At 46.8% G+C, this 27,341-nt stretch overlaps 1 protein-coding gene across 1 annotated transcript; it reads right to left on the minus strand.

Annotated features, from left to right (window-relative positions):
* Window positions 1-491: 491 nt before the first annotated feature.
* On the minus strand, window positions 492-27,051 carry SBSPON (somatomedin B and thrombospondin type 1 domain containing). The gene is made up of 5 exons (XM_060610735.3): window positions 26,712-27,051; window positions 15,425-15,619; window positions 5,760-5,850; window positions 3,959-4,135; window positions 492-2,206 (listed from the first exon to the last, which is right to left on the minus strand). The coding sequence occupies exons 1-5, from the start codon at window positions 26,923-26,925 to the stop codon at window positions 2,089-2,091; spliced, it is 795 nt and encodes a 264-aa protein (XP_060466718.1). The 5' UTR covers window positions 26,926-27,051; the 3' UTR covers window positions 492-2,088.
* Between the last annotated feature and the right edge of the window lie 290 nt (window positions 27,052-27,341).

Raw genomic sequence — 27,341 nt, forward strand, 5'->3', positions numbered from 1 at the left:
AGTATAGTTCACTGTGGGGTGCCTGGGTGGCTCGGTCAAGCGTCTGACTTTGGCTCAGGTCATTATCTCACGGTTCATGGGTTCGAGCCCTGCATTGGTCTCTGTACTGACAGCTCGGAGCCTGGAGCCTGCTTTGGATTCTGTGTCTCCCTCTCTCCCTACCCCTCCCCCGCTCACACTCTCTCTCAAAAAATAAACATTTAAAAAAATAAAAAGTAAAAAGTGTACTTCACTGTGAAAGTAACAAATGGCCAGCACTAGAAACTAAATACATAAGGTGAAAAATGATTTTATACAACTCAAATATGTTAAATGATAGAACACATCCTGGAACTATAAATACAGCATAGCTTTACTGCTGATAGTCTTTATATGTATGCCTATCACTTCTGAAGGATTTTTTTTTTTATTTTGTTTTTGGTGAAATTTTGTTCATTCTCTGACCAGTCCAGAAAATTGGGGTATTTTCTAGTCAAACAAGTCAAGACCTCTTAAAAATGTGAACAGAAAGTTTATTAACTGGTATAAAAATTTTAAGTAACATTAAAATTACCCAGGAAAGCTTCAAAAATCTTGCTTTACAAATGTTAGAAATGGTCTTAAAATGTTAATACTGAACTTACAGCTTAAGTTTCCTAACCTTGATGAGACTCAAATTTTTTATTATTAACTTCTGAAGAATGTAATTTACCATAAAAACAACTCTGACAGTTAAATGAATATATAGTCAGAAATATTGCTACTCTCAGCATCAAATATCGAGGAATTTTTCCATCCCTAGTGATTTGCTATTGTCATTCTGTCATTACATGATAAGTACCAAGAAATACGTATTTTAGTAAATCATTTGTTAGTGAATAATATCTTATACAAATGAAACCGAAGAAGTTTGAATTTTAAGATGCTGTTCTCCAGAGAAAATATCCTAGGTTTAGAATTTGTTTCAAAATTGTGGAAAGGGCTTAGCTTTCACGGCTGTCTTTGACATCATCTGGCTTTTCATCACAGCTGAGTCTGGCTGAGAGGCAGAGATTCGGCTCTGGGGCTGCCTGCCGAGTGACCAGTCCTCCCGGGTCCTTCAACAAGCCACCTTGCCTCTGCTTCACTGGTTTGCCAATTATAAGATAAGAAGACTAATACTTCTCTGTGTATGTGTGAGAGCATCACATTTGTAATAAAGTCCATGTCTTCCATCATTTATACCTCTGCCTTCCACCCCAAACATAAGAAAATGTATGCTGTAGAAAAAAAGCAGTAAGCCTACCTTGATTAAACTTGAACTTAGTTTGAACTGAAATCTGAAAGATTATTTCATTCAGCATCAAGTTTTAAGCCTTGGAAATCATCTTAGACGCTAATGGTAAAATTTTCGCACTCAAAGCATTGTTTCATCCGTTGGTGCCAAAATTCTCCTTGTGAAAGTTACCGCATTTAAGAAACTTGTGTGGACCTAGAATGGACGTGTGATTGGTCTTGTCAATTAACGAAAAACAATTTCTTCTTCAAAAAAGCATTTTTAACTTAGCTGCTGGTTTTTCATTACAAAATGCTTCCTAAATCTTAAACGACATGTCCTGTTGAAAATTACTTGTGACTGTTTTCTTGAAATTATTCTTTCACAATTTACGGAATAATATATGGGCAATGTATATGTGACCGCGTGAATATACACCTGTATAACATATTTTAAAGTGAGAAGATTTTAAGAGATTACAGAATAGAAAGAAAGAATGCGACAAAGCATGGATACCTTAAATGACAATTTAACCCACCAATACATGGACCATGTTGTAGTAATTTTAGTGCAAAGAGACATGTATGTTGTGTTGTGTGGGCCACCTCTTGAATGAGACTGACTCTGCAGAAGGCCAAGGACCACAGGAGCCTCGGTGTAGCAGAAATGAAAATAAAGGCACTACGTATCTTCGGAACTGGCCCGTAAATTTTCTTTCTCTTCTTCAGAGTGTGGCAATGACATGTGTTCAGGGACTTGGGCCAAACGGTTTTTGAAGGTTTATGTAGCACTGAACATGACTTGGTAATATTTGGCATGTTTACAAACACATTCTGAAATATTTACATCGCCATCTATATAAAAATAAAGCTGTGAACAGCTGGACAAGAGCACTGATCTACTCGCCGAACTTTTTTCCAAGTTCCTTGACATCGAGGATTGCCAATTGCTTGCCAGTGGAGAGTTTGATTTCTGAAACGATATTTTGAAAATGGCAGTTACGCTAAAAGCAAACCAAAGAAAATTCTAATTTACAGAATTATAAATTGAGGGGTTTTGTTGTTGTTTAAAGAATGATCGTATTTGGAGTTTTGAAGTGCATGACAAATTGAAATTTAAAAAAACAAAATGATCACAAACTGAGTTTCCCTTCTTTGGGTTCTGTCAAAGCAAGTTACAAATTCATCTCTATTTGAGGACACCCTCGTTGAGAGAGCAGTTTGAGGTTACCGTGTTCATTTCTCTCACTTGATCTGAATATACGAAGTGTTACACAGAGGAAAATGGCTCCCTAGTTCATGTATATTAAAATTAGAGGGCTCTGCCCAAATGATCTTTTGTAATCACCTCCAACTCTTTGATTCCATAATGAAAAAAACGGGAGAAGCAGGAAGAGGGAAGCCAGATTATTAAAATTATTTTTTTTTTAAGGGCACTGGAAATTCAGCCAGGGTTCAAGGTACTTTATGGATACAAATTAAATTATAAGTTCATTTAAAGACAAAATATAGATGAGATATTCAGAAAAATTTAAGTCTAAATATCTGGTTTCTTACCCACTTTACTGCTCATGTCGTGTACTCCTTACAAAGGCTATTAGGCACAAGTGACTAATAAACATAAATTCAAGTTATTAAATATTAAAATACACCTTGGGAGTAATGACTAGCTGAGAAGGTTCATATTTTACCTTCTAATCTGTACTTTTACCAGTTCCACCTGATATACTTAAAACTGTAATCTACGTGCGACCGAAGTTGGCCCTTGTCCGATAGCTGACCAGCATGAGGTCTACTCTTCTCTTGGTTAGGAATAGTGCCATTGGATTTAACTGATAAATGAGTACAAGACTGGGATAGATATTCAGGGTAATTAAATGTTTTCAGGGTCAATTCTTTTGGCCAATCCATAGGTTTCTATCAGTTTCTGATCGTGCAAACCTGAGTCCACCACCGTCTCAGGCGTGGTTTGATGACTGCCCCACTGAGCAGTGGTTCTGAAACATCGCTGTGGGAGTGAATCATCTGGGCAGGGGTCAGCAAACCACAACCTATGGGCCAAATCCAGCCTACCTCTTGTTTTCGTGTGGTCTGTTAGTCAAGAATCGTTTTTTTGTTGTTTGTTTTAAAAAGTCAAAAGAAAATCAAAATAATATATCATGACACAGGAAAATTATATGAAATTCGAATCTTCATGTCCACAGATACAACGTTAGAACAGAGCCAAGTGCATCTGTTCAGTGTCTGTGGCTGCTTCCATGCCACGATGGTAGTTGAGTAGTGAGACAGACCATACGGCCCCCAAAGCTGAGAGTATCTACTCTCTGCCAACTCCTGACCTCGAAGATTGTTAAAAATCCACCCCCAAAGACTCTGATTCCGTTAGGCTCACGTGGGGCTTGGGAATCCGTAGTTTTTAAATCAGCATCCAAAGAGGTTCGGATTCAAGTGGTTTTCAAAACACTGCTTTGGAGTGATCATGTTTTCAGTGGTCACTTGGCAGCATGGTCCGAACCAAGATCCAAATGTACCCATTCATCACTGATACAGAGCCTCTGAGTCCCGCAGTGTAAACGGGGCCCTGGATTCAGGAATTGCTAGACAGAAGATTCTCCTTACTTGGGTTTTGACTCCCAAATCATGCCCTGATTTGCTGTTCAGGACACAGGACAAATATCTCCAAATAAAAACCAGAAAGACCCTTCAGCGAATGTCTCTCCCTTACCCATCCGAGTCCAGGCCATCTCCAGAACAGCGAAGGCTCACAGAGTTCATAGCTGGGGGTTGACAGTCCACGCACACCGTGTACCCCTCCCGGAGATACTGCATCCATCGAGTCAGGGGTCGGTTTTCCAGAGCACAGTGATGAGTCAATGACTCAGTCTTGAACTCCATACAGTATCTAGAGCCAAAACAAAAACAAAACCAAAAACCCACAAGAGTTTCAAGTGCTGTCATTAGCGGTAGCCTAATGCCGCAGAAAGTCTCAAGAAGCCTGCAGGCGCCGAGGATATGTGACAGACTGGAGAAGGTAGCGCCGGGCACTTTCCCAAGCTACGGCACCAGTCACACGATGCCTTGTCAAGCCTCTCATTTGCCGAACGAAGACGATGGGTGATGTCCGACTGGCAACCCCAGTGAAGTGTGTGGTGCTTTTCCAATCCATGGTCGAATGACCTGGTCAACGTGAATTTGCAGAAATTTGGATATCCCGTATCCCATCTAGTCTGACCACCAAATTGTGTGTAAAAAGCATATTTCCGTAGGAAAATGGCCCTCAATAACTTTGCTGATATCTTAGAGAATGATAGAAATCGAATAAGAACTGGCTTGAGCTTGAAAACATGTAAGCCCCCGGAGAGCTTGCCCTCGATGCCCCGAGCAGCACCCAGGCCTTTCTGGCCCCGCGGGCCCTCCCTACGCACCCCACCGGCTCACCTGCGTGATTGGCAATGACGGTGAGTTTAGACTCGAACCCAAGCATCACAAATTGGGCATCACAGATATTGGGCATCGCAGATAAAAGGACATGGGAAGCGGAGATGTTTTTCTGTGACAGAGGCTCGTGTCGCCTTATGCTGAACTGTGGAAATCTCTGCGTGACTAGACTCCAAAAGCCCGGGGGGAGCATCCAGACATGGGTGAATATTTTAGAGCCTTGTACTAAAAAGCAACATGATTTTACAATTCTTCAGGGAAACAAAACATATTAAAACTCCTGCACGTTGCATTTTCAGTTCTAATTAAGTAAGCTACAATGGGCTAGTTTCTTATCCATGGAATTATGAGCTGTCCTAGGTTAGATGGAAAGCGACTGGAGAGTCTGCTTCAAAGAGCTTTCACAGTGCTAGGCCGTTTATTAGGTACCTTTAGGTCCTGAGGTAGGAAATTCTATGACGCAGCTTCAATCAACTTTCGACAGACAGCTTAACCCAGACGTCTCTTCATTATTTTCTCATTAAATTCTCCTAACAACGCCATGTGGTAGGCATTAATATTCTCATTTTTCAAGAAGAAAAACCGAGGTGGGACAACATCTCCAAGGTCTTACGGCTAGTGAGTGGCCGTGTGGAGGTCTGAACATACAACTGTCTGGTGTCCCTATGCTGACAGCTGAAGAGCGGACTGCAAGTAGGCCCAGAGCTCCCTCCCACCCTGTGCCTTCCTTCTTGATAAAAATCCTCAGAGCTGAGGTGTGGGCCACATTCAAACACATGGGTGCTGGTGTCTGTGTTCCCATAATGACTACAAGAGGAACATCCTTAGTATGATTGAGAAAGTGATATCCTCATTTTATATAGCATGTTTCTTGTTGATCAGACCTCAGAGACAAATCTTTGCAGCCCCACAAAAACAGGGCCCAGCCCTGTGGTAAAGAATCACATTTTATCCAGAGTCAAAGAACAAGTAACAGAAGAAAACCCATCACACCTACTTGACCTTTATGGGCTGACTTGACCGTACACTGGAAAAGCAGTAGCTGAAAAACTCAACCCAAACAATACAAAACAAAAACAGCAAATTACCCGCTGTCCTCTGTGTCTGTAGACCACTGTGGAGATGTAGATTGTCGTGTTCTCTCCTTGTTGAATGCAGAGGTAGTTATGAAGGCAGGGACTAGAAAAGAGAGAATGGCATTGCACACGTGCAGCCTAAAGCCCTCAGAATGACCTTTCCCAAACTTGGCGTCGGTCCTATCGAGACCCCCCCATCCCTAAGTACAAAGGTCCATGGCACATTACCAAGGACTGAGACGAGGCCAAGGTACAGTGTCCCCAGAACCCAGCTCAAAGACTGTGTGCACACAGACGGGCAGCTACAGGCAGGCTTGTCCACGGTAACAAGTGACACTGTGTGAAAAGGGGGCCAGGGGTAAAAAAAATACAAGAGGAAGCCATAAAAGATGCAGAGGAAACCAAGGGGGAAAAGGGAGAGAAGGGTTGTTTTTTTTTTTTAAATGAAAGGAAGAAAAATAGAAAAGGGAAAGATAGGAAGAACAAAGTAAGGGAAGAGGAGGAAGAAGACAAAAGAGAGAGAAAGGGGGATGTAAGGAGAAAAAGAGACAACCAGAGAGAGAGGAAATGTGAAAAGGAGAAAATGGAAGTAGCAGAGGCAGGAAATGTAAGTGCCCCCCCGGGTCTCTGCAACAGCAGCCTGGAAGCCTCGCTGCCTGCCCCATGGTCTCAGAGTGACTGCCTAGTGCAGGCCAGCACATCGTCCTCCCCATGCCAACCCTCAGCCTCGGAGAAGGAAAGTCAGTTTGGCCCTCTCCTCCTTCCTGTCCCCAACCCCAACCCAACTCACTGCTCTAGACAGGAGAGAAGAAAGGGAGCCAGGAATCCTTGCCTCCCACCTCTGCTCTCTTCTTTCACTGATTTTGTTTGTGCGTCTCCCTCCTATTTGCTGCTAAGTGTGGGGAGGCATCTGTTCCTATGTACAGTATAGCACCTGGAGATAACCTCCCGATGCCGCTCTGCTGTCACCCCAAGAAAGACAAGGCTCTGCCCTTTCCATCCCTGTGGCCCTCACACGTTTACGCACTTAGCAAGCATGAAGGCAACGAATGGTGGCTTGGTGGGTGAATGATGTCACGGAATCGCCAACGAGATACACAGATCCTACTTCCCTGTGGTCTTCTGTTCCCACACTGAGCCTTGCGGCAGAGATGGCTCAACAATCCTTCCTCCCTTTCGTTTCAGAAACTGGACCATCCCAGGAAGGGCAGACACCAGCTGATGTTGGCTTGCGCGATGCCAGAGTCATCGTGAGCAAGCTGGACGAGGGTACCAGCTGGAAAATAGATGCCTCCAGCCGACATGCTCATTTTACCTGGCTCCTTGTTGCCACAAGATGGCAGCCCTAATTCTTTTTTAGATTTTCTTAAGGAGGCTTTTTCATGTTACTGGGGAACGGAACGCAGGAGTGGCCTGATACCTGGTGGCCTTTTCCTCCTACGAGTTGCCGGTATTGTTTGTGTCCTGGGTGCTTTGGTGCTCAATCTCTTCAGTCCCATCTAGCGTGAGCCCTCAGAGTCTCAGCTGTGAAGCTCTGTTGCTGCGCTAACGTGTTTCATTGTTTTCCAGAGAACACGCCCCTCTTTCTAAATGTGACCGTGGCTTTGGAACTTCCAAAATCCACGGAGAGAATTGAAAAGAACACGTAAGCGCGTGTATGTTAGGATCCTGCCGCCTCCCTCAGACCTCGTCATCCGAAACACAAACATCTGAAGGATGTTAGTTAGCTTTCCCACCGGTTGTTCCCGTTTCTGTCCTTCTGCCGCGTTTCCCAGGTTATTCAGTGAGTGAACGATTCAATTGCTGCTAAGTCCACGTGGCCTTGTACCAAACTATGACATTTTCGGGATGTGTTTCTTTAGCTCAAAACATTTATTTGATCTCCTCATTTGTACTGCATGTTTTATTACAAAAGTTCAAAGGCAATGCACCTAATATATAGCTGGGGGGGGGGGGGGTGGGCACAGGGAATGAGGTTAGGAAGGAGAGGGCAAGAATAGGACTATAATATCTGATATCAAATCCTTTAAAAAAGCGCTGTCATAATAATAATGATGAAAGTGAACAGTGACACCCTTCTAGGTTTCCAGGCATAATGCTGAGCACCTTTCATGTGTTAATGCCTTTGACTCTTAAAACAGCCCTCTGGGATAGGTGCTATTATTTCCCCCATTCCACAGATGGGGAAACTGAGGCACAGAGAGGTTGAGGAGCGTGTTTAAGACTCCCGTCTAAACATGGCAGGGTCAGGCGGTGTCTCCGAACCCACGCTGTCACTGCCTGGAGACTAATGTCATGTGGATCACAAGGTTTCACTATTTTATGCAGCATATTTCCTATGAATTGCTTACATTCTGCTTTATTTTCCCTTTCCGTCCCTAATCGCTATCTTTAACATGAAGTAACCTTTAAAAGAGGAAAAGAGGGGGCCCCGGCTGGCTCAGTCCGTTGAGTCTCCAACCGACTCCTGGTTTCGGCTCAGGTCATGCTCTGACAGTTCAGTGAGTGAGTTCGGGCCCTGAGTCGAGCTCCTCTTGAACAGTGCAGACAGAGCCTGCTTAGGATACTCACTCTCTCTCTCTCTCTCTCTCTCTCTCTCTCTCTTCCTCTATGCCCCTCCCCCGCTCACACTCTCTCTTTCTCTCTCAAAATGAATAAACTTTAAAAAAGTAAATAAAGAGGAAAGGGGACTTGGTGAGCCCTTTCCCGAGTCCCCTCAGGCCCCAGGAGAGAGGGAGGGGTGGTGTGGGAGTTGTGGCCCTGGAGGGGTGGGGCAGGCTCACGGCACAGATTAACGCCTGCTAGGACAGCACCTTGTATGCTTACAGCCTGCTTATTTACAAAGTACCTTCTCCTCACGTGTCACTGGTCTTCACAAAAGCTTTATACAGAGAGGTGCCACGAATGAGGTGCTCTCGGCAGCAAACTGAGGCTCAGACAAGTTAAATGAAGGGAAAATACGTAGTAAATGATGAAGCAAGAACCCCAACACAGGAGATAGCTTCTGGTTCTTAAGATCTACCGTCCACATTCAGTGTCAAACCTCTGAGGGTATGACCCATCATAAAAGCAAGCCAGTGGAGCACCCGGGGGGCTGGGTCGGTTAAGCGTCCGACTTCAGCTCGGGTCATGATCTCACAGTTCGTGGGTTCAAGCCCCGCATCGGGCTTTGTGCTGACAGCTCGGAGCCTGGAGCCTGCTTTGGATTCTGTGTGTGTGTGTCTCTCTCGGCCCCTTCCCTGCTCATGCTCTTTCTCTCTCTCAAAAATTAAAAAAAAAAAAACATTAAAAAAATTTTTTTTTAACAAAAGCAAGCCAGTAACTATGGGACTTGTCTCTTCTGTGTCCTAGCCCCTCAAGACCTGGGCTTGGTTTGGTGGCACATTTTGCAGACAGGGGGCACTTTCTCCCCACATGAGTCTTCAGAAAATAGACCAGGAGCCAGATTGCCTGGAGGTCTCTGACCCAGCACCGCTTTTTAATATTAATTTAATTTAATTTCCATTACTTAAGAGTGGTAAGTAATTTAGAAATTATTTTTGCCTTCAGTTCCACTGCAGCTTACGTGTGGAAGAACGTAGCCGGGTGCCCGGGGACAAAGGCTCTCAATAAAAGCTAGATCCCCCTCCTTTCCCCTTCCTGGCAACAATATTCAAATGTAATAGAGTCTTTGTTAAGAGGCTATTTGCCAACTTTTCTGGCATCCTTTCAGCCTACCATTGTTCGGTTTTATAACAACTCGACTTCTAAAAGCGTGGCGCGGCACATACTTACTTTGAACATGAAAGTAAATTGAATTTGCTTAGAAAATTTCATAAAGTCCTCTGACACAATGGGGTGTCCCCAAAGCAGGCTTAGAACCACTGGTCTGTAGGTACAGTGTAAACGAGGACAGAAGGAGAACATGACAAAACACCAGCCTGGACACATACAGGTTATGATACACATCGATCTCCTTTCAGAAGGAGTCCATATGTACAACTAATACAATCATATGGCTTTTTGGATTTGTTTTTATGATAAAAATATAGTCAAGATATGCATTAAAGGAAACGGGAAAAATTCAATAGCTACTTAATCTTCATTAATAAGAGAGCTTCAGGGATGGGGTTTCATTCACTGGCCTCACAGGGCCTCCCTATTTCTACTCATTTACCAGAACCTGTAATTGCAATTTTATTTTATTATTATTTTAATGTTTATTAATTTTTGAGAGAAAAACAGAGCGGAAGAGGGAGACACAGAATCCAAAGCAGGCTCCAGGCTCTGAGCTGTCAGCACAGAGCCCCAACGTGGGGCTGGAACTCACAAACCATGAGATCGTGACCTAAGCTGAAGTCAGACCCTCAACTGACTGAGCCACCCAGACGCCCCTATTTTATTATTATTTTCTAAAATTTTTATTTATTTATTTTGAGAGTGAGAGAGTGCATGGGCAAGTGGGGAGGGGCAGAGAGAGAGAGAGAGAGAGAGAGAGAGAGAATCCCAAGCAGGCTCCACGATGTCAGCACAGAGCCCCATACGGGGCTCGTTCTCATGAACCATGAGATCATGACCTGAGCCAAAACCAAGAGTTCGATGCTTAAATGACTGAGCCACCCAGGAGCCCCTATAACTGCGATTTTAGCTCTAATGATAACAGGAACAGCAAAGCAATATCAGGAAGAAAAACCCTGGGGCCCCTGGGTGGCTCAATCGGTTAAGCATCCGACTCCTGGTTTCAGCTCAGGTCACGGTCTCATGGTTTGTGGGATGGATCCCCGCATCGGGTTCCATGCTGTCAGGGAGGAGCCTGCTTGGGATTTACTCTCTTTCCCTCTTTCTCTACCCCACCCACCCCCGCTCAAAATAAATAAATAAAACATAAAACTTTCTCTCAAAATAAATAAATAAACTTAAATTGTGTTTTGTTTTGTTTTTTTAAAGAGGGAAAACCCCACAGGATTTAGAGCCCTGAGATCCAGGGTTAGATTCTGGAAGTCCTTCACAAATGCTGTCACCTCCCTGAGCTCCAGTGTCCTCTTGGTTTCAAGGATAATGATGCTATTCTACCTCCAAGGTAAGCAGAATAATGGCCTTTCAAAGGTGTCCACATCCCAATCTCCAGGACCCGTGAGAATATTATGTTATTTCATCAAGAAGAAGGAAAGTTGCAGATGGAATGAATGGTCGACCTTAAAATGGGGAGATTATCCTGGATTTTCTAGATGGGCTGAATCACAAGAGTCCTTCAGAGAGGAAGTCGGAGGACGTTACTACAAAAGGAAGCACAGAGAGATGCAATGCAGCTGGTTGTGAAGATGGCAAAGGGGGCATGAGGAAAGGAATGTGACAGTCTCTGGATGATGGAAAATGCAAGGAAATGGATTGATTCTCCCCCAGAGCCTCCAGAAAGGAACACAGCTCTGCCAACACCTTGATGTTAGCCCAGGGAGACCTGGGTTGAACTTCTAGCCCACAGAGCCCTAAGATAATAAAGTTGTGTTGTTTTAAGCCACTAGGCTTGGGGTAGTTTGTTACAGTAGCCACAGGAAACGAATAGGCTCGCCTACAGGATTGCTACGAACACTGAATCAATAATGTCTATAGGAGCTCTCTGCCGTGAAAATGTGAGGGATTGCTACTCCATGCACCAAAGGCTCCCGCTCTGTGCATAGAGTCTAGTAGGGCGTGGGGCATAACAGGTGACCACGCAGCAGGACGGAGAGCCCCCGGGGGAGGTGGGTGCTCCTTCGCCATGCTTCCACACCAATCTGAGCATTCTTCTATCATGGCACTTGCTCATCACCCTGAGTTACAATTAGCCGTGATATGTTTGTTGTTCGAGTCTGTTTCTCCAGACCCCAGCACAGTGCTGGCTGTTGTTAACGCTCAGTGGATCTTAAATGAATGCATAGGAATCACGGTGACACAGGGCTTAGGGCAATCCACCAAATTCGATTTTCATGTCACTGCTCTCATTTCCCTTTTGTGGCCCATCGTTTTCCAAGGTGTATTCCACAGAACACTAATGATTCACTGAGATCCCCTTGGGAAAAGGGTCATTAATTGTTTTTAAATTTTTTAAATGTCTATTTATTTATTTTTTAAAGAGAGTGAGCAGGGGAGGGGCAGAGAGAGAGAGAGAGAGAGAGAGAGAATCCCAAGAAGTCTCCATGCTGTCAGCACAGAGCCTGATGTGGGACTCGATCTCACAAGCCGTGAGATCACGACCTGAGCCAAAATCAAGAGTCGGAGGCTTAACCCCTTAACCGACTGAGTCACCCAGGCACCCTGGAAAAAGGGTCATTTATTCAAATAAGGGGGGAAAGCAGCCCATATCGTATCTCCCTCTTACAGAATGAAAATGGTCATTAGCATAATAAAGCCTCTGAGAAGTTCTTCCATAGAGAAAACTGTCCGATTTATCCCACATTTTCCTGACCTACACCCTGTTTTGCATTGGCAAGCTTCTGCCTTCAGGAAAGTGTCATTTAAGTGATCCAGCCATGAGTCGGGACTCAGGGAAGAACCACTAGCCATACTTGGGCGAGAGCAGTGGTTCTGGAACCTCGGTGAACAGCAGAATCCCTTGCAAGCCTTGTTACAAGCACAGTGCTAGGCCTGGCTCCAGCCATTCTCATCTAGTGGGTCTGGGTGGGGCCCTGGGAACTTGCATTTCCAACAACTTCCCAGGTGAGGCCTATGTGGCCGGCTGGGGACCCCACTTTAGGAACCACCAGACTGGAATATTTGAGGAGTCCTGTCCCCCCTGACGAGCTTGTGACAGCGGTCATCATTTCTAAGACATTACAACAGGAAAGTGCATCTCAAGGACCAAAGTAGGGCTGCAAATGCCAGTGCCCCTGGCCCAGGTAGAGATTTCGCCTCTCTTCCCAAACTGGATTTCACCTTACCTTAGTAGGAAAGGAGGCCACTGAGTCCAGATTTCTCCTGTTGGTGTTAGTTCAAAGTCACGAACACTTTATGGGGAGTCACATATGAAGACTGCTGTTTTAGAAAGTCCTCTTACTGGAGTTCGGTGGGAGGGGTGGGAGACAGGGGGAGGACATGAGGAGGAGGACAGGCCTGTGGGCTGTGCCAGAGGACAGAGGAGCAGCCACCTCCAGGCAGAGAGGAGACCCCCAGGGGGCAGGGGGCGGGCTCAGTGCTCCCTGGTGCCTTTGCTCCATGTTCCATAGCCTTCCCTTCCCTGGCCTTCCTGTCTGTCTTCCTGTGACCTGAACTAAGCCGAAGAGATACGGAGAACCGGGCTTCGAAGCGGTCTGTGGCAGCCTGGTGAGCACTGAAGGGTCAAATGTACTTCAGAAATACTTTCTACCAGCCAAACCCTGTAAATGAGCAAAGTGGCTGCTTTCCTGATACACCAGCACGAGGTTTTAAGAGGCATTCAAAAAATCAGTAATGTCCTAGAGCGACTTCCTCCCTGAGCATTTTCTACAGTGCTTCTGCAGAGCTCACGAGCTGAATGTGGTTTTGTTCCATGACCGCATCTGTGAACACTAAACTATTTCCCTGGGAGTCGAATCTGACTGCCGCCCTGGCCCTTCCGCTACCCACTCCTCTACCAGACCAATAGTTTCTTTTTTTTTCTTTTTTTTTTTAATATTTATTTATTTATTTTTGAGAGAGAGAGAGTGTGAGCAGGGGTAAGGGCGGCGGTGGGTGGAGGGGGTGGGGGAGGGACAGAGAAGCCCAAGCAGGCTCCGTGCTGTCAGCGCAGAGCCTGATGTGGGGCTCAAACTCAGAAACCATGAGATCAGGACCTAAGCCGAAACCAACAGATGGACACTTGTCTGACTAAGCCACCCAGGCGCCCCCAGAGCCATATTTTCAAATCACAGCTCTGACCACAGCAGAAAATGCTACAGTGGCTCTTAAGATAAAGACCAAAATCCTAAACAGGGAGTTCCGGGGCCCTGTACTGAGGGGGGTGTCAGAACAAATGCTTCTTCTCTCAATGCCAGCCTCACTCTCTGTGCTCCCCAGACTCTGGCCTTCAACTTCTCAGATGGGCCTTGTTCTTCCCCATATTATACAAATGAGCCAAAGAGGGTCCCTAGGTTGTTCACTTCCTCACAGCAGGCTGAGACCTGTTAGCTCCAAAGCCTCCTGGCAGCAAACTCAAATTTTTATGCATCCAATTGTTTTTAAAAAGTGCCAAACAAGCAGATTTTTAGCCATTTAGGCCCTGCCTGCCTTTCATACCCTGTGAAACTACAGCTGGCACCTGTGGGCCATTGATGAGCTTAAAACCTTGTAGATGTAAGACCCCAAGCTGCTCCCACCCTTGCTCTTTGAAACTCTGCCCCCAGACACTCCACATCATGCTGGAGTTGACATCACTTAGACACAGAGCCCTGGCGGATTCCTCTTCTCCCTTTTTGGATGGTGGTTCCCACAACAAAGCCTCTGCACTCCCCCTTCTCCTGCAACACTGTCCAAGCACTGCCTGATAAAGCTTACTGCCTATTACCACCTCTTGTGGTCATTTTCCCTAGATCAATCCCCAAATCCCTTGAAGCCCCTATACCCGATATCTGGTTCACCATGCCAGTCTCTGCCTGGAAAACTCTAGGCTTCTCAGCCTTACCTCCCCATGCTTAGGGAAGTCTCTTCCCCTCCCCCTCCTGTGGTTCCCCTCCTCCCCCAAGACCAGAACATCTCTCTTGCTCATAACATCTCTCCCTTGTTTGGTTCCAGCTGCACCAAATTGCAGCTGTAATTTTCTGGGATTACTTTCCTAAGATCATCTGATTATCATCTTCCCCTGCCACCAGACTGTGAGCCACAGGACAGCATGCTCCAGGCCAGCGTATGTCACCAGCGTAGCCCTGGCACCAAGCCCAGTGCCTGGTATCAGGTAGACTCTTAATAAGTATTTGTGCATAGAATGAAAAAAAGGGCCAAGATGGCTTGATGAGGCCATCAAACGTTGGTTTGATGAAACCTATGAAAAACATACGATCTTTGTGATCCTGAGAAGGCAGTGTTTTCCCCCATCAGATGCAATCCAGATCAACACATGGTCAGTAGCCCTTTCGCTTATTTCTTTGTCCGCTTCCCATGGCTCCCAACTCATTTGTGAGCCGACTTCCGGTCCCTCCATTGGCCACACCACCACCAGCATGATCTTGTCAAATCACAAATCTGATCACAACAGCCCCAATTCAGCCAGCTTGAGGGGAGAACTGGGGTTTTAGGAGGGTAATTTGACATTGTTGAGAAAGTAATCATTTTTCTACTATCTTCACACGTGTATGATGAGTGTACCTGACTGAACAGGAATTAAAAGTGCAAGATGGATGGTTACCCTTAAGGGGCACTTACTCCAGTGTGAAACGCTGTCATGCTCCCTGAAGTCACCGCCTTGAGTTTGCTACAAACCACAGTGCACATGTCCTTTACCCGGAGCGCGCACAGAGAGGAAGGGGCCACCACTGGGTTACGAAAACACCGAGGGAGGGCGGCGTGGCCTAGGGCGGCACCGATGCAGCTGACACTCATTCCTTTATCAAGCATTTCCCGAGCTTCCTGCCTACTCCGGGCGGACCGGCCCAGCCCACTGCCTGCAGCGCACGGAACTTTCCCCGCTCGGCTCAAGGCCTTTTACGGGACAAGACATGGACAGTCACGACAGACAGCAAAGGCAGCCACCACCGCGAAAACCTCAGTACCGAAGGAGTGCCCGCAGTCCTGGCCCCGGGGCGTCGAGTAGTCCAGGCAGCCGGCTCTCTCTTCCAGGGGCGGGCAGGGCGCGCCGCCGTTCCGAGGCTCCTGCCGCACCGGGCGCCTCCGCACGCGGGCCGCCGGCTTGCACTGGTCCCCGCAGCCGCTCCAGGGGCTCCACTCCCCCACGATGCAAGGGCGAGCTGAAAAACAGCACGGTGGGATGGGACGCTCACCTGAGTGAACCCAGCGGCCTCCAGGCTGCTCCCGCCAACATCCACAGGCCAGTTCAGCCCACGCAGGCCGCGCGCTTTGCCTGCGCCCTGGAGCAAGGAGGGACACAGTCACAGCGGGGGCTCAGATGACATGGCCTCCACCCGCCCTGATGGTTAGCTGATAACCGGCACCTCTCGGTGGCGGACCGGCAGCTACTCTGGGATCCTGACCGTGGCTCTGAGCCAGGGACGCACCCCAGGTAAAGAGTGATGCCTGCCTTCGGATACTTCCTCATACTCCTTGGGCTTAGATAAGATCTTTGCTTCTGTTTTTCCTAGATTTTCATTTCATCCTCCCTTGCCCAGAACATTTTCATTGTAACAGCAGTACATGTTCATTGTAGAATACGTAAAGGGGAAAAAAAAATAAAATTCCCAAGTCAATTCTTATCCCCATCGTGTGTCCCTAAGACATGGTTTAGGGCCACACCAAGGGACCTCTACACTTGAGGCTTCTCTTAGGTGCTCTACTATCGTCCTTTATGCCTCTTAGACCCCAAAACTGTGAGGGCTGGAGTTTAAGGAAGAGCAACCAGAACCCACAGAAGTAAATAGTATTCATGGTCACGCATGACGAAGCAGAGTCGGGGGCAAGAATTTGGCTGTGGGGACAATGCTCTGGCCAGGACCGGAAAATCAATGCGGTTGTACATTTAACTTTCCCATTTGAAGTCCTAATGAAACTTTTAAAAGGACTCTAATGGGTTTTTAGGTGGCTTGAAACTGTAGCTAAGAAAAGAATAAGAAAACAAAAGATGTACCTATGAACTAGAGACGAAAACTCTTTCTTTCTCACAAAATGTGACCCACTTTCCCTACTATGTTCATACTTTCAAGCTTACAGCGTCTTCACCAAGAAAGCACTGTAACTTCTCTGAAATCTGGATTTGGAGTTCTCACAGCTTGTACTTGAAGACTAATTTGGACCCACAGTGCTCTCCAGTTGAGGGTTCATGGATGTGGGAAGACCAATCGTTCGGCAGCACATAGCTAACCCTGACACGAAAAGGGTCACATACAACATAAACATGTCAGTAATTCAAAAACTTCAGACTGCTGTAAAACATGCATTTATTCATCATCTAAAAACTCATAGGCACCACATGTCAAGTACCTAAGGGAGCAAGAATGAGGCACATGACACTGGTTCCCAATACCTGCTACCCGCATATCCTTCAGAAAATCAGTAACAGTCCACTTCCTGCTCTGGTCATTTCTTGTGGATTCCTCCCCTTTTATTTTCACGATCCTGTGATTTAATTGGGCCATAGAGCTAGCGGGATTTAAAAGTCTGCCAGGCTAGGAGCTGAGAAGGACTCCTTCTGTCCGTAATTCTTCCAAAACTGTCACCCAAATCTCTTCATCCCTGAATCTAGTTAGTCTTGCCCTGATGTGTTGGCCTTGAACACTTAATAATGCACTTTATATGTTTTTTTAAATTATTTTTTAGGGTTATTTATTTTGAGAGAGAGAGCGGGGAGGGACAGAGAGAGAGGGAGAGAGAATCCTAAGCAGGCTCCGTGCTGTCAGTGCAGAGCCCAATGTGGGGCTTGAACCCATAAACCATGAGATCTTGACCCAAGCTGAAATCAAGAGTTGGATACTTAACCGACCCAGACACCCCTAGTAATTCACTTTAAAAAACAAAACACCTGGGGCACCTGGGTGTCTCAGTCAGTTAAGCGTCCGACTTTGGCTCAGGTCATGATCTTGTGGTTTGTGAGTTCGAGCCCAGCGTCGGGCTCTGTGCTGACAGCTCAGAGCCTGGAGCCTGCTTTGGATTCTGTGTCTTGCTCCCTCTCTGCCCCTGCCCTGCTCACGCTCTGTCTCTCTCGGTCTCAAAAATAAATAAAACATTAAAAAAAAATTTTTAATAAATGAAAAACAAAACACTTATTTCAAAGATTAACATTGGACATCACTATAAAATAAAAATTTGCCATGGCATTAGCTCAGAATTTAGTGATCTGGCCTTGGTTTGAATACATGCTATCCATATTATAAAAGATGACAATGGGGACACTTTTCTGACTGAATTTAGTTTCCCGGTATCTCTTCAGCATTTGTGTCTCATGTGCAATGTTTAGTTTGACCCATAGTTAACGTCCTCAGATCACAGAGTCACTGAATCAGTTGTTGTTCCTGTCAGTTCAGGTTTGACTTTGGAAAACACTATGTCTCTGGTTTCCAATCCACTGGTTTCCAATCCATGACTTTAACAGCCTCATAAAGAAAACCAGAAAGTTCTGGGTCCTGAACATCATCTTGATGGCTTCATTGTAAGATAAAATGAAAAAAGTTCACCTAGTAAAAGTTCAGGACTAAAAAGGTGTTCCACAAAATATTTTGAGTTGGAAGAGGAATCTGAGATATTTATTCCTATTCTGCACAAAAGATTATATTCATGATTAATTTGTGAGCTTTAAAAAATTTTTTTTAATTTTTATGTATTTATGTATTTAATGTTTATGTATTTTTGAGAGAGAGGGAGACACAGAGAGACAGAGCATGAACAGGGGAGGGGCAGAGAGAGAGGGAGACACAGAATTCGAAGCAGGTTCCAGGCTCTGAGCTGTCAGCACAGAGCCCAATGTGGGGCTCGAACTCATGAACCTGGAGATCATGACCTGAGCCAAAGTCAGATGCTTAGCCGACTGAGCCACCCGGGGCGCCCCTAATTTGTGAACTTTTGATTGTTTGGGTTGCAATTCATCATAGATCATGAGAGATCTTTGGTCACAGAGGCTAGGGGAAGTACGGGAATTTCTGACAGATTTGTCATTTCAAGTCATATATTACAACTGCATGACACAGGTTTCCTGTGAACTCGTCCATTAGTATTCACATCTATAGCCAGCATATCAAAATATTCTTTCTTAAAATCTGACTTTCTCAATCTTCACATTTCACTAGCTGTTACTGGAGGTCAACGGACCTGGCGAGCAACATGATGGTCTCTGACTCCAGGCTTGTCACAGCTTCCCAATGTCCTAATGGTTAGAGTTTAACAACATCATCCCACCCCTTGTACAATAAAACAAAGCTTAGGTTTAGTGGATGCCAGAATGCTGGGCAAGCCGTTTTCTTTCTTCCTTTGTTTCAACTCAACTTAATATCCCGGTGGAGTTTGTCAGAAGCAGACTCTGAGACATGGATTTGAATGCAAGTAACTTATTTGGGAGGTGGTCCCAAGGAGTGTAATAAGAACAGAGACAGAGAAGGAGACACCGAAGAGAACAGAGACATAGACCCGCTGCTTTAGGCCCAGTGGGCACCCCTGACTCCCAGCTCCCTACAGAGTGGGATAATGGATAGATCCAGACTCAAGGATTATCAAATCCTTTCTGAGGTACCGGCTAGTCCCCCCTCCTCGAGAGCTTTCTGGTTATCAGCTGTTCCTACCACAGCCACAGGGAGAATGGCCAAGAACAGTGAAGGGAGTTATATATTTCAGTAAGGAATCTGCACAAAAAAGAATTGAGCACATTTCACATGTCCTAACAGGAGTATCCAGTCATTTCCAAGTACAATTACCTTACCAAAGATACCACTAATCTTTAAAAATATAATAATAATAATAATAATAATAATAATAGTAAACGGCTTTTTAAACTCTCTTAATGGTTTGCTTTTGAATTTGTAATAAAACCAAACTCTTTGCTGTGGCCTACAAGGTGCTGTATGACCCAGCCTGTGCCCCTCCCCCACTCACCCGGAGTTGCCCCCCACCCCCACCCCACCTCCACTCCAAGCTCCAGCCACGCTGGCCTCCTTGCACCAAACTCTGTCACACTCTGGAAGCTTGTTATGTGTTCCCTCTGCGGGGATTGTTCTTCCCACATTGGGCATGGCTGGGGTCGGTCCATTCCCTAGGTCCCAGATGAATTGTTTCCTTTTTTTTTTTTTAATGTTTATTTTTGAGAGAGAGAGAGAGAGAGAGAGAGCGAGCACAAATGGGGGAGGGGCAGAGAGAGAGGGGGAGACACAGAATCCAAAGCAGGCTCCAGGCTCTGAGCTGTCAACACAGAGCCCAACATGGGGCTGGAACTCATGAACCGTGAGATCGTGACTGAGCCAAAGTTGGACTGTTAACCAACTGAGCCACCCAGGTGCCCCCAGATGAATTATTTCTTTTTCAGGGAGTCCTTCTCTGGCCAGTTTATCTAAGCACTCTCCCAGTGCCACCCCCAGCCTTCCACTTGCCACACCACAAAATACTTCCTCTCAGAGCTCAGTGTTCCCTGCTTTATAATATTTCAATGATTCATAATTATATAGCGTACATGTTTATTTATTGTATTTATTGTCATTGAGCTTTTCGTTTCATGCCTCGTGCTTGGTACTTGGTAGCTGCTCAATAAATATTTGTTGAATAGATGGATGGACAGACGGACAGACAGATGGATGAAATGGCATTGGACAAATTTGTCCTCCTTCCTAAACAATTTTCTATGTTGAAACCGATTCTGGTTTGTTCATATCATTAGTTAGAAGCCAAAGAACTGACTCAGGCTCCAGAGTGGGAAGGAAAGCTGGTGGAAGGACAGGAGCAAAACCAGAAATTCCCATAGCCAAAAATATGGGAATTCTTTTTTTTTTTTTAAATGTTTATTCACTTTTTGAGAGACAGAGACAGAGTATGAGCAGGGCAGGGGGCAGAGAGAGGAGACACAGAATCCAAAGCAGGCTCCAGGCTCCGAGCTGTCAGCAACAGAGCCCGACGCGGGGCTCAAACTCACCAACTGTGAGATCACGACCTGAGCCGAAGTCGGACGCTCAACCGACTGAGCCACCCAGGCGCCCCAAAAATATGGGAATTCTTAACCTGGGCAAGAGTTGTCTGAGCTCCGCTGGCAAAGGTGCCCCCAAAGGGTGTTGCTGGAAGGAGCTTGGTTTTCTGTGCCTTCAGGTTACGTAGCTCTTGGCTTCTCCTGGCAGCCGCTAGTCCTTCAAATCCTTTCAAATCCATTTATATCTCCTGTCAGTACCACATCTTGAAAATAACAAGCTTCTTTCATTTTATTATCAGTGGCAGGGAGTGGTATTTCCTTTAATTTGATCCAAATTTCCCTCACTCAAGAATTTCAGAATATGGGGAAAAAATATCTATGTTTATCTTATCCGTGCGGCTCACGGATTTAACATTTCAGTGGTTCGCCGTCCCTCTAGCATGGACTTTTCAGGTTGATGACTCCAGCTGTCGGACCCATCTTTCTATAGACACTCTGCCCTCTCAGAATGACCCCTGGGCCTTCTCCAGACCCATTCACAGCCTTGGTGAGTGGGGGCACCCAGAACTAGACACGCTATTCTGTCTTAGGCACCAAAAGGTAACTAAAAAAAACATATTTCTAATGTTTCTCTTGTTATGCTACACAAGCGCACATGAACACACACACACACACACACACACACACACACACACACACTGAGCTGACAGCCAGAGTCCTTCATTTCATAAATATAGTTTGGGTTATTTCTTCTTAATATAAAACCTTGCTCTTATTTTCATGCAGTGTCTCCTTGGTTAATCACAGATCTGGCCCTGCCTGCTTGGCTCTTTGCCACCTAAAAGTTCAAGGCCACCCACGAACAAGTGCTTTCTTCCTCATGTTGTTAAGTTCAAATAGTCCTAGCCATTCCTGCGAAATATTCTTTTTAAAAAAAAATTTTTTAAATGTTTGTTTATTTCTGAGAAAGAGAGATAGAGTGTGAGTGGGGGAGGAACAGAGAGAGAGGGAGACACAGAATCTGAAGCAGTTTCCAGGCTCTGAGCTTGTCAGCCTAGAGCCCGGCGCAGGGCTCGAACTCACAAACTGTGAGATCGAAGTCAGAGCTGAAGTCAGACCCGAGCTGAAGTCAGACGCTTAAACAACTGAGCGACCCAGGCACCCCTGAAATATTTTTGTAATTTACCCACAGCAGTACCATTACCACATAGCATTTGTTTCCTGACATTGTGTGGGAGAAAATTACAGCATCCCCTTTACCACACACACACACATCTCATAGTGACACAATTTTAAATGTCATAGGCCTTTCTCTCTCTCTTATATATATACCTTTTTCTGAGAAATCTTGTCAAATCTCTGAGGGTCAAATGAGACTACATTGCCCATGTTCCCATTTGCTCCCTACCCCACCCGCCCTGGAAAGCTCCAACAAAATGATCAAGTATTTTTTTTCATCTTGCATAAACCATTACCTGGCCACCAGTGGGTTTTTTCTTTCTTTTGAGACATTAACCTGTCAAGTTCACGAAATGCTAGCAAGACAATAAAAAGGACTGCCTCATTAGAAAAACAGAATTTTAGGGGCACCTGGGTGGCTCAGTTGGTTAAGTGTCTGACTCTTGGTTTCAGCTCAGGTCATGATCTCACAGTTTGTGAATTTGAGCCCCGCATCAAGCTGTGCACGGACAGCATGGAGCCTGCTGGGGATTCTCTCTCTCCCTCTCTTTCTGACCCTCCTCTGCTCTCTCTGTCTCTCAAAATAAATAAACTTAGAAAAATTAAAAAAAAAGAAAAATAGAATTTTATATACCATATAAACGCAGAAAAAAAGGTATAGAAATCAGAAAGATAATTATGCTTTTACTGGGTAGTAAGTTTCCAGGGGAGTTGTTTTCTTCTTTTGTGCATCTCTGTATTTTCCAAATTTTCTGCAGCAAGCATATTTTTCAGTGAAGGAAGGAAAATGTTATTTTTGAAAGGACAGGTGGCTGGGGTAGATAACGTCCCCTCAGTGGAATGATGGCTCAGGTTGTTCTGACAACCATGAGAGCTGTCAGGGGACTGTAAAGAGGGGCAGGACACATTGTTTGCCCATGAGGAGTGAGTCAAAGGAGAGAGAGGGCTCACTCACTCCACCAGTATTTATCTGGGGCCTACCCTGCAAAGTACACAGCTTCTCATAAAGCCTCATTTCTCTGAGGGTCCAGATATCATGTTTAAACATGTGGGCTCCAGACTCAGAGTTCCTGGGTTCAAATCTCACTCCATCACTTATTAGCCATATGCCTTAGGACAAATTGCCCAACCTCCCAGGGCTCTGCTTACCATGGTGGTGGGTCGTGAGACCTAAGTAAGAGTACAGCTATAAGGTGCCTGGCACAGCGTAAATGCTGGAGAAGAGCTGACAATTTCACCCTCCTGCACTGAACACCCAGGGCTGCAGCCCAAGCCTGCAAAGTCAAGTCATGTTGAATGCTGGCGCCAGGCTCTGCTCATTTTTCCTGCAGAGACAAAGGCAGGGGAAGCCACACGCTGTCTCTTGGGCCGCTATGGTTCCAGGAAAGCCTCAACTTTCTAAATCACCGTAGACTGTGACATCCTTTCCTTGGGTAAGCTTTGGAGCCCATAGTTTCAAGGACATTGCCCCTTCTCTTTCCAGTTATGAAGTCAGCAGATATGGGCCCGTTAGTTTCCTAGATTCCCCATAAGTCTAGGAGAAGAGACTGCCTCACACAGGCTACTCAATTTTTTTCCTGCTCCACTTGGGTTAATTATGACTCTTTCCTGAACTCGCTCCTCAAAAATCTACAGCCTACTGTTTCTGTGATCTTAGAATGCAGACTCTAGGACCCCAAGTGTGGTGAGCCTGATATCTAAGAAGTTCTTCCAGAGCAGGGTATAGATTTGTCCCTCCTCTACCTTTCCCACCCCTGGTCTCGCACAGCCAATGGAGAATTTTTCTATTCTTTTGTTGGGGGGGAGGATCAGTAATGGAGATATAGAATTGGTGTTGAAACCTATGCCGTCACCATAACGAGATTTTTCTGAGATCATTCATCTCAGAAATTTCTGGCAGTTCAGCAAATCCATAGGCCCAAAAACTTATTTTTATTTTTACAAAGTAAAAAAAAATAATAACTTCCTATTTAGAAAGAGAAATTCCAGGATTTCATCTCTTAGCCACACCAAAAAAAAAAAAAAAAAAAAAAGTGTTTACAAAGAAGAAAAACATCAGAAAGAAGAGAAGTAAGGCATTCTTAGTTCTACAGACATGGCTCATTTTTGGTTCACATATAATGTAATTTCAGTCAAAAAGGTTTCAGACAGCATCATTAGGTAACATCACATGGGGTAAGGAGAAGAGATTCTAAGGGTCTTAATGGTTCTATGTATGTGGAGTGACTGGCAGGCCCTGAGCTGCTACACCGTGATGTATTTAGGAGTAAATAACAGCCATGAGCCACAGATGTGGCAGGTGGCAGCCTGAAATCAGGCACAGTGGGTTCAGATGTCACCGTGCTGCCCATTCACGTCCACTTAGCAATGGGGGAGCCCTGGGAAGGCCCCAGCTCCCTCATCTGTAAGCCGCTCCCACAGGCCCCCAGAGTCAGCACAGTTATGACGCTGGCGTGGGGCTGAGGCACTGAGCATCTTAGCTCCGTGGTGCCCCTCTCACCCTCAGCTCTGCAGGGAGAGCAGGCTCCGTCTTCCAAGTGGCCCGCTTCCAACTGTCTCTATTTTCTTCCTCTTCTCCCAAGAAACTTCAGGCACAGAGAATTTACCAACTAGGAGCCTTTTAGGTCCTGTGTCTGCTTCTGCTCAGGCCTGCGAGGTTCTCCGCTAACTCCCTAGGGAAGGGCATAAGGCTGAATATGCTTTTTAAGATTCTTTTGGGCCCCTTTCTTTGTCTGGTTTCAGTTCCCCATGCCCACTGTTCACAGCTCTTGCCCAGGCACCAAGTTGCTGTGATTTCTTTCTGAGCCCTTGCCAAGGTGATAAGGTCATCTCTTCTCTGCTCCTACGTACCCAATATATCCCCACTCCCAAATGACAGACTCTTTGTTTTAATATTTCTACCTCCTTGACCAAAAGTAAGGGATTTGTGACCACGTACAGACAACTCCTCATAGCACTGTAAGGCTTCACTGGGAAGTTCTTCTCATGACTCTGGTCTGTCCTTCCCCATGCCTCTTCTGTGCCTGAATCTCTCCATATCTAGCTGCATTCACTGTCCTGCTGGCCAGGGCAGCCTCAGGGCCCCGCCTAGTTCCCGGCACAAAAGGCAGACACCCACAGGTAACTGCTGAATGACCATGTGATACTTTCCTGCTAGAATTCCTCTTCCCCTTCTAGAGACTTCTTGCTCATTCTCCAGGACTATGCTGGCACATTACTTCCTCTGGAAGGTCTTCTGAGTTTTTCCTTTCTTGCCTCCTGGATCCCTTATTTTGGCACTAAGCACGTAGCAGGTGGTTCGCAGGTGTATTTCCCTGCTTGACCGTGAACTTGTAGGGAGCAGAGACTGTGTCTTCATCTTCTTTGTATCCCTGTGCTTACCACAGACTAGGGCACATTATCTGGTCTTCAGGAATTCTGTATTTAAAACGTAAGTGAATCACTTGTGAGAAAGTGATTCTGCCATAGTGACAGAGGCTTTGCTTGAGGGACCTAGGTAACTGAGGCAAATGGGAGTTTTAGTAGGATGCTCTGCAGGGGCGGGGTAGGGCTGGGGACCCTGGGCACTACATTTCCTAAATAACTGACTCTTTACCTTACTTCAGTAGCAAAATACTGTGGCCTTGGAGCAGAAAAGGGAAAGAAGCTTATCAAAAAGAGAAGCCATATTCACAAGTAAATCATTAGCTTTCAAGCAGGGTCAGGGAAATCTTAATGTTTTTCAATCGTGTTCCTTCAGTACCAGGTCTGGGTGATATCTTGCCATGGGCCAGTGGCCTCTTCCAGCAAGGTGGAGGCAGACAGCGCCCTCCCCCGGTTCCCCGAGGAATGACGCAGGCCCGCGGGTTACTCTCCCAAGAAGATGCGGAGGAAGTCACAATGTGGAAGTCCTTGAGGTCAAACCCTAACGTACACGAGGCATTTTGGGTGATGACATTAACAGGAAGCAAGGCTACTTTTATTTCTAGAGCTGGCTTCTCTCAGGTAAACCTTATTCTTTAGAACCATACTCCCCAGGGGCGCCTGGGTGGCGCAGTCGGTTAAGCGCCCGACTTCAGCCAGGTCACGATCTCACGGTCCGTGAGTTCGAGCCCCGCGTCAGGCTCTGGGCTGATGGCTCAGAGCCTGGAGCCTGTTTCCGATTCTGTGTCTCCCTCTCTCTCTGTCCCTCCCCCGTTCATGCTCTGTCTCTCTCTGTCCCAAAAATAAATAAACGTTGAAAAAAAAAAAAAAAAAAAAAAGAACCATACTCCCCATTTCATTTTTAATTTAATTAAATCAACATCTATTGAGCCCTTAACCAGGGGCTGTGCTACTGAGGGAAATTTAAAGATGAAAAAGGCGGACCCTCAAGGAAAACCAGCAGGATTAAAATATAATAGGAACCCCCAGAGAAAACCCTTTATCATGCTAGATAGAGAAAATTGAACGCAAGGAGCAGATCAAACTCCTCTTATGAGAAAGGGGCTGTGCTACTTGCTGGAGTCTAGAGGTGAGGACAACTGTGGTCCTCCAAGAACTTGCTCTGCACAAGTACTCTACCAGAGCAAGCCCTTGGCTCTGAGCGGGAGAATTACACACCCCTTCCCTTATCACTTGTCACAAGTCACTTCAGATCCCTGAGGGTTAACAGGATGAAAATGGTGGAGCCTGGCCCAGGGGCATACCGTTGGAACCTGGCATGCCATCTTCCCAGGTAGGAGGTGGCCCCACCAGACTGGGGTTCCTGAGCCCCAACAAGCTTCCAGGGGAACAGATGGCTCCAGGCCCTTCCATCCAGGTTCCGGTGGGGAGAGTTGCTTTGGAGTGGTTACGTCCATACGGAGAGCACTGCGGGATCCCTGGACGCAGGTGTAGCTGAACGGAAGGGACTGGAGAATCTGTGCCTGGACACAAGGAGCTGGAGGACCCTAGGATGGAGGGAGCTAGATGTACCTGGGTGGAGGGGTCACGGATAGGCCAGGCTAGACGGTCTGGACACGCCAGGATGGAAAGGGCTGGGGGGGGGGGGGGGGTGTCCTGGCTCTGGGGCCGCGGTCCTTGCTGTGGGACCCTGTGCCCTTCGGCTGCTGGTGAAGGGCCGACGCCCCACCCTCGGCGCCGCCACCCACCTGGGCACGCCCTGGCGTAGTCGAAGCAGCAGTCCCCCGTGAGGCGGCAGGCTTGGTCGCAGAAGCACGTCCCGTAAACCCTGTCCAACCTCCAGCCACGCACGAAGCAGGCGGCGTCCCGGCCGGGGCAGCAGCGCCCCGCCTCGGCGCAGCCTGCCAGGGTCCCCGGCCACAGCCGCGCCAGCGCGCACAGCGCCATCCACAGGGTCCTCATGGCCAGAGCTCCGGGCGGCGCCTGCCGCGCCGCAGACCTTCGGAGCGAGCGGTGTGCTCCTCGGAGAGCGGCGGCCCGGAGCAGCCCCAGCGGCCCGCGACGCGCAGCCCGGCCCGGCCCTGCCCCGCGCCGGGCCCCCGCCCTCGGCGCCGCCCCTCCCCAGCCCTGGCGGCGCGCCGGTCCGGGCGCGGGCGGGTGCCGCGGCTGCCCCCTCGCAGGTGGGGAGGGCGCCTCGCCCCGGGGCGCCCCGCAATCGGCGCCCCGCCCGCCGCGAGCCCGCGCCCCTAGCCCGCGGGAGCGCCCCGGGAGAGAGCGGAGCGGCAGGTGCTTGGGGATCCCGGCGACCCAGGGAGCGTCGGAACCGCCAGCAGCTCGGCCAGGGCGGCCGCATTCCCAGCCTCCAGACTCTGCTTCCT

Source organism: Panthera onca, chromosome F2 (genome assembly GCF_046562875.1).
Source record: "Panthera onca isolate mPanOnc1 chromosome F2, mPanOnc1 haplotype 2, whole genome shotgun sequence".
Lineage (NCBI taxonomy): Eukaryota > Metazoa > Chordata > Mammalia > Carnivora > Felidae > Panthera > Panthera onca.

Bases quoted from the DNA above. Each gene is read 5' to 3' on its own strand.
- SBSPON (XM_060610735.3), bottom strand. From the start codon at position 26,925: ATGAGGACCCTGTGGATGGCGCTGTGCGCGCTGGCGCGGCTGTGGCCG. The intron at 5,851-15,424 runs GTACTGAGGTTT...TCTCTTTTCTAG, and splicing joins GGACTGCGGGCACTCCTTCG to TCCCTGCCTTCATAACTACC. The intron at 2,207-3,958 runs GTAAGGGAGAGA...ATATCGTTTCAG, and splicing joins GATGGCCTGGACTCGGATGG to AAATCAAACTCTCCACTGGC.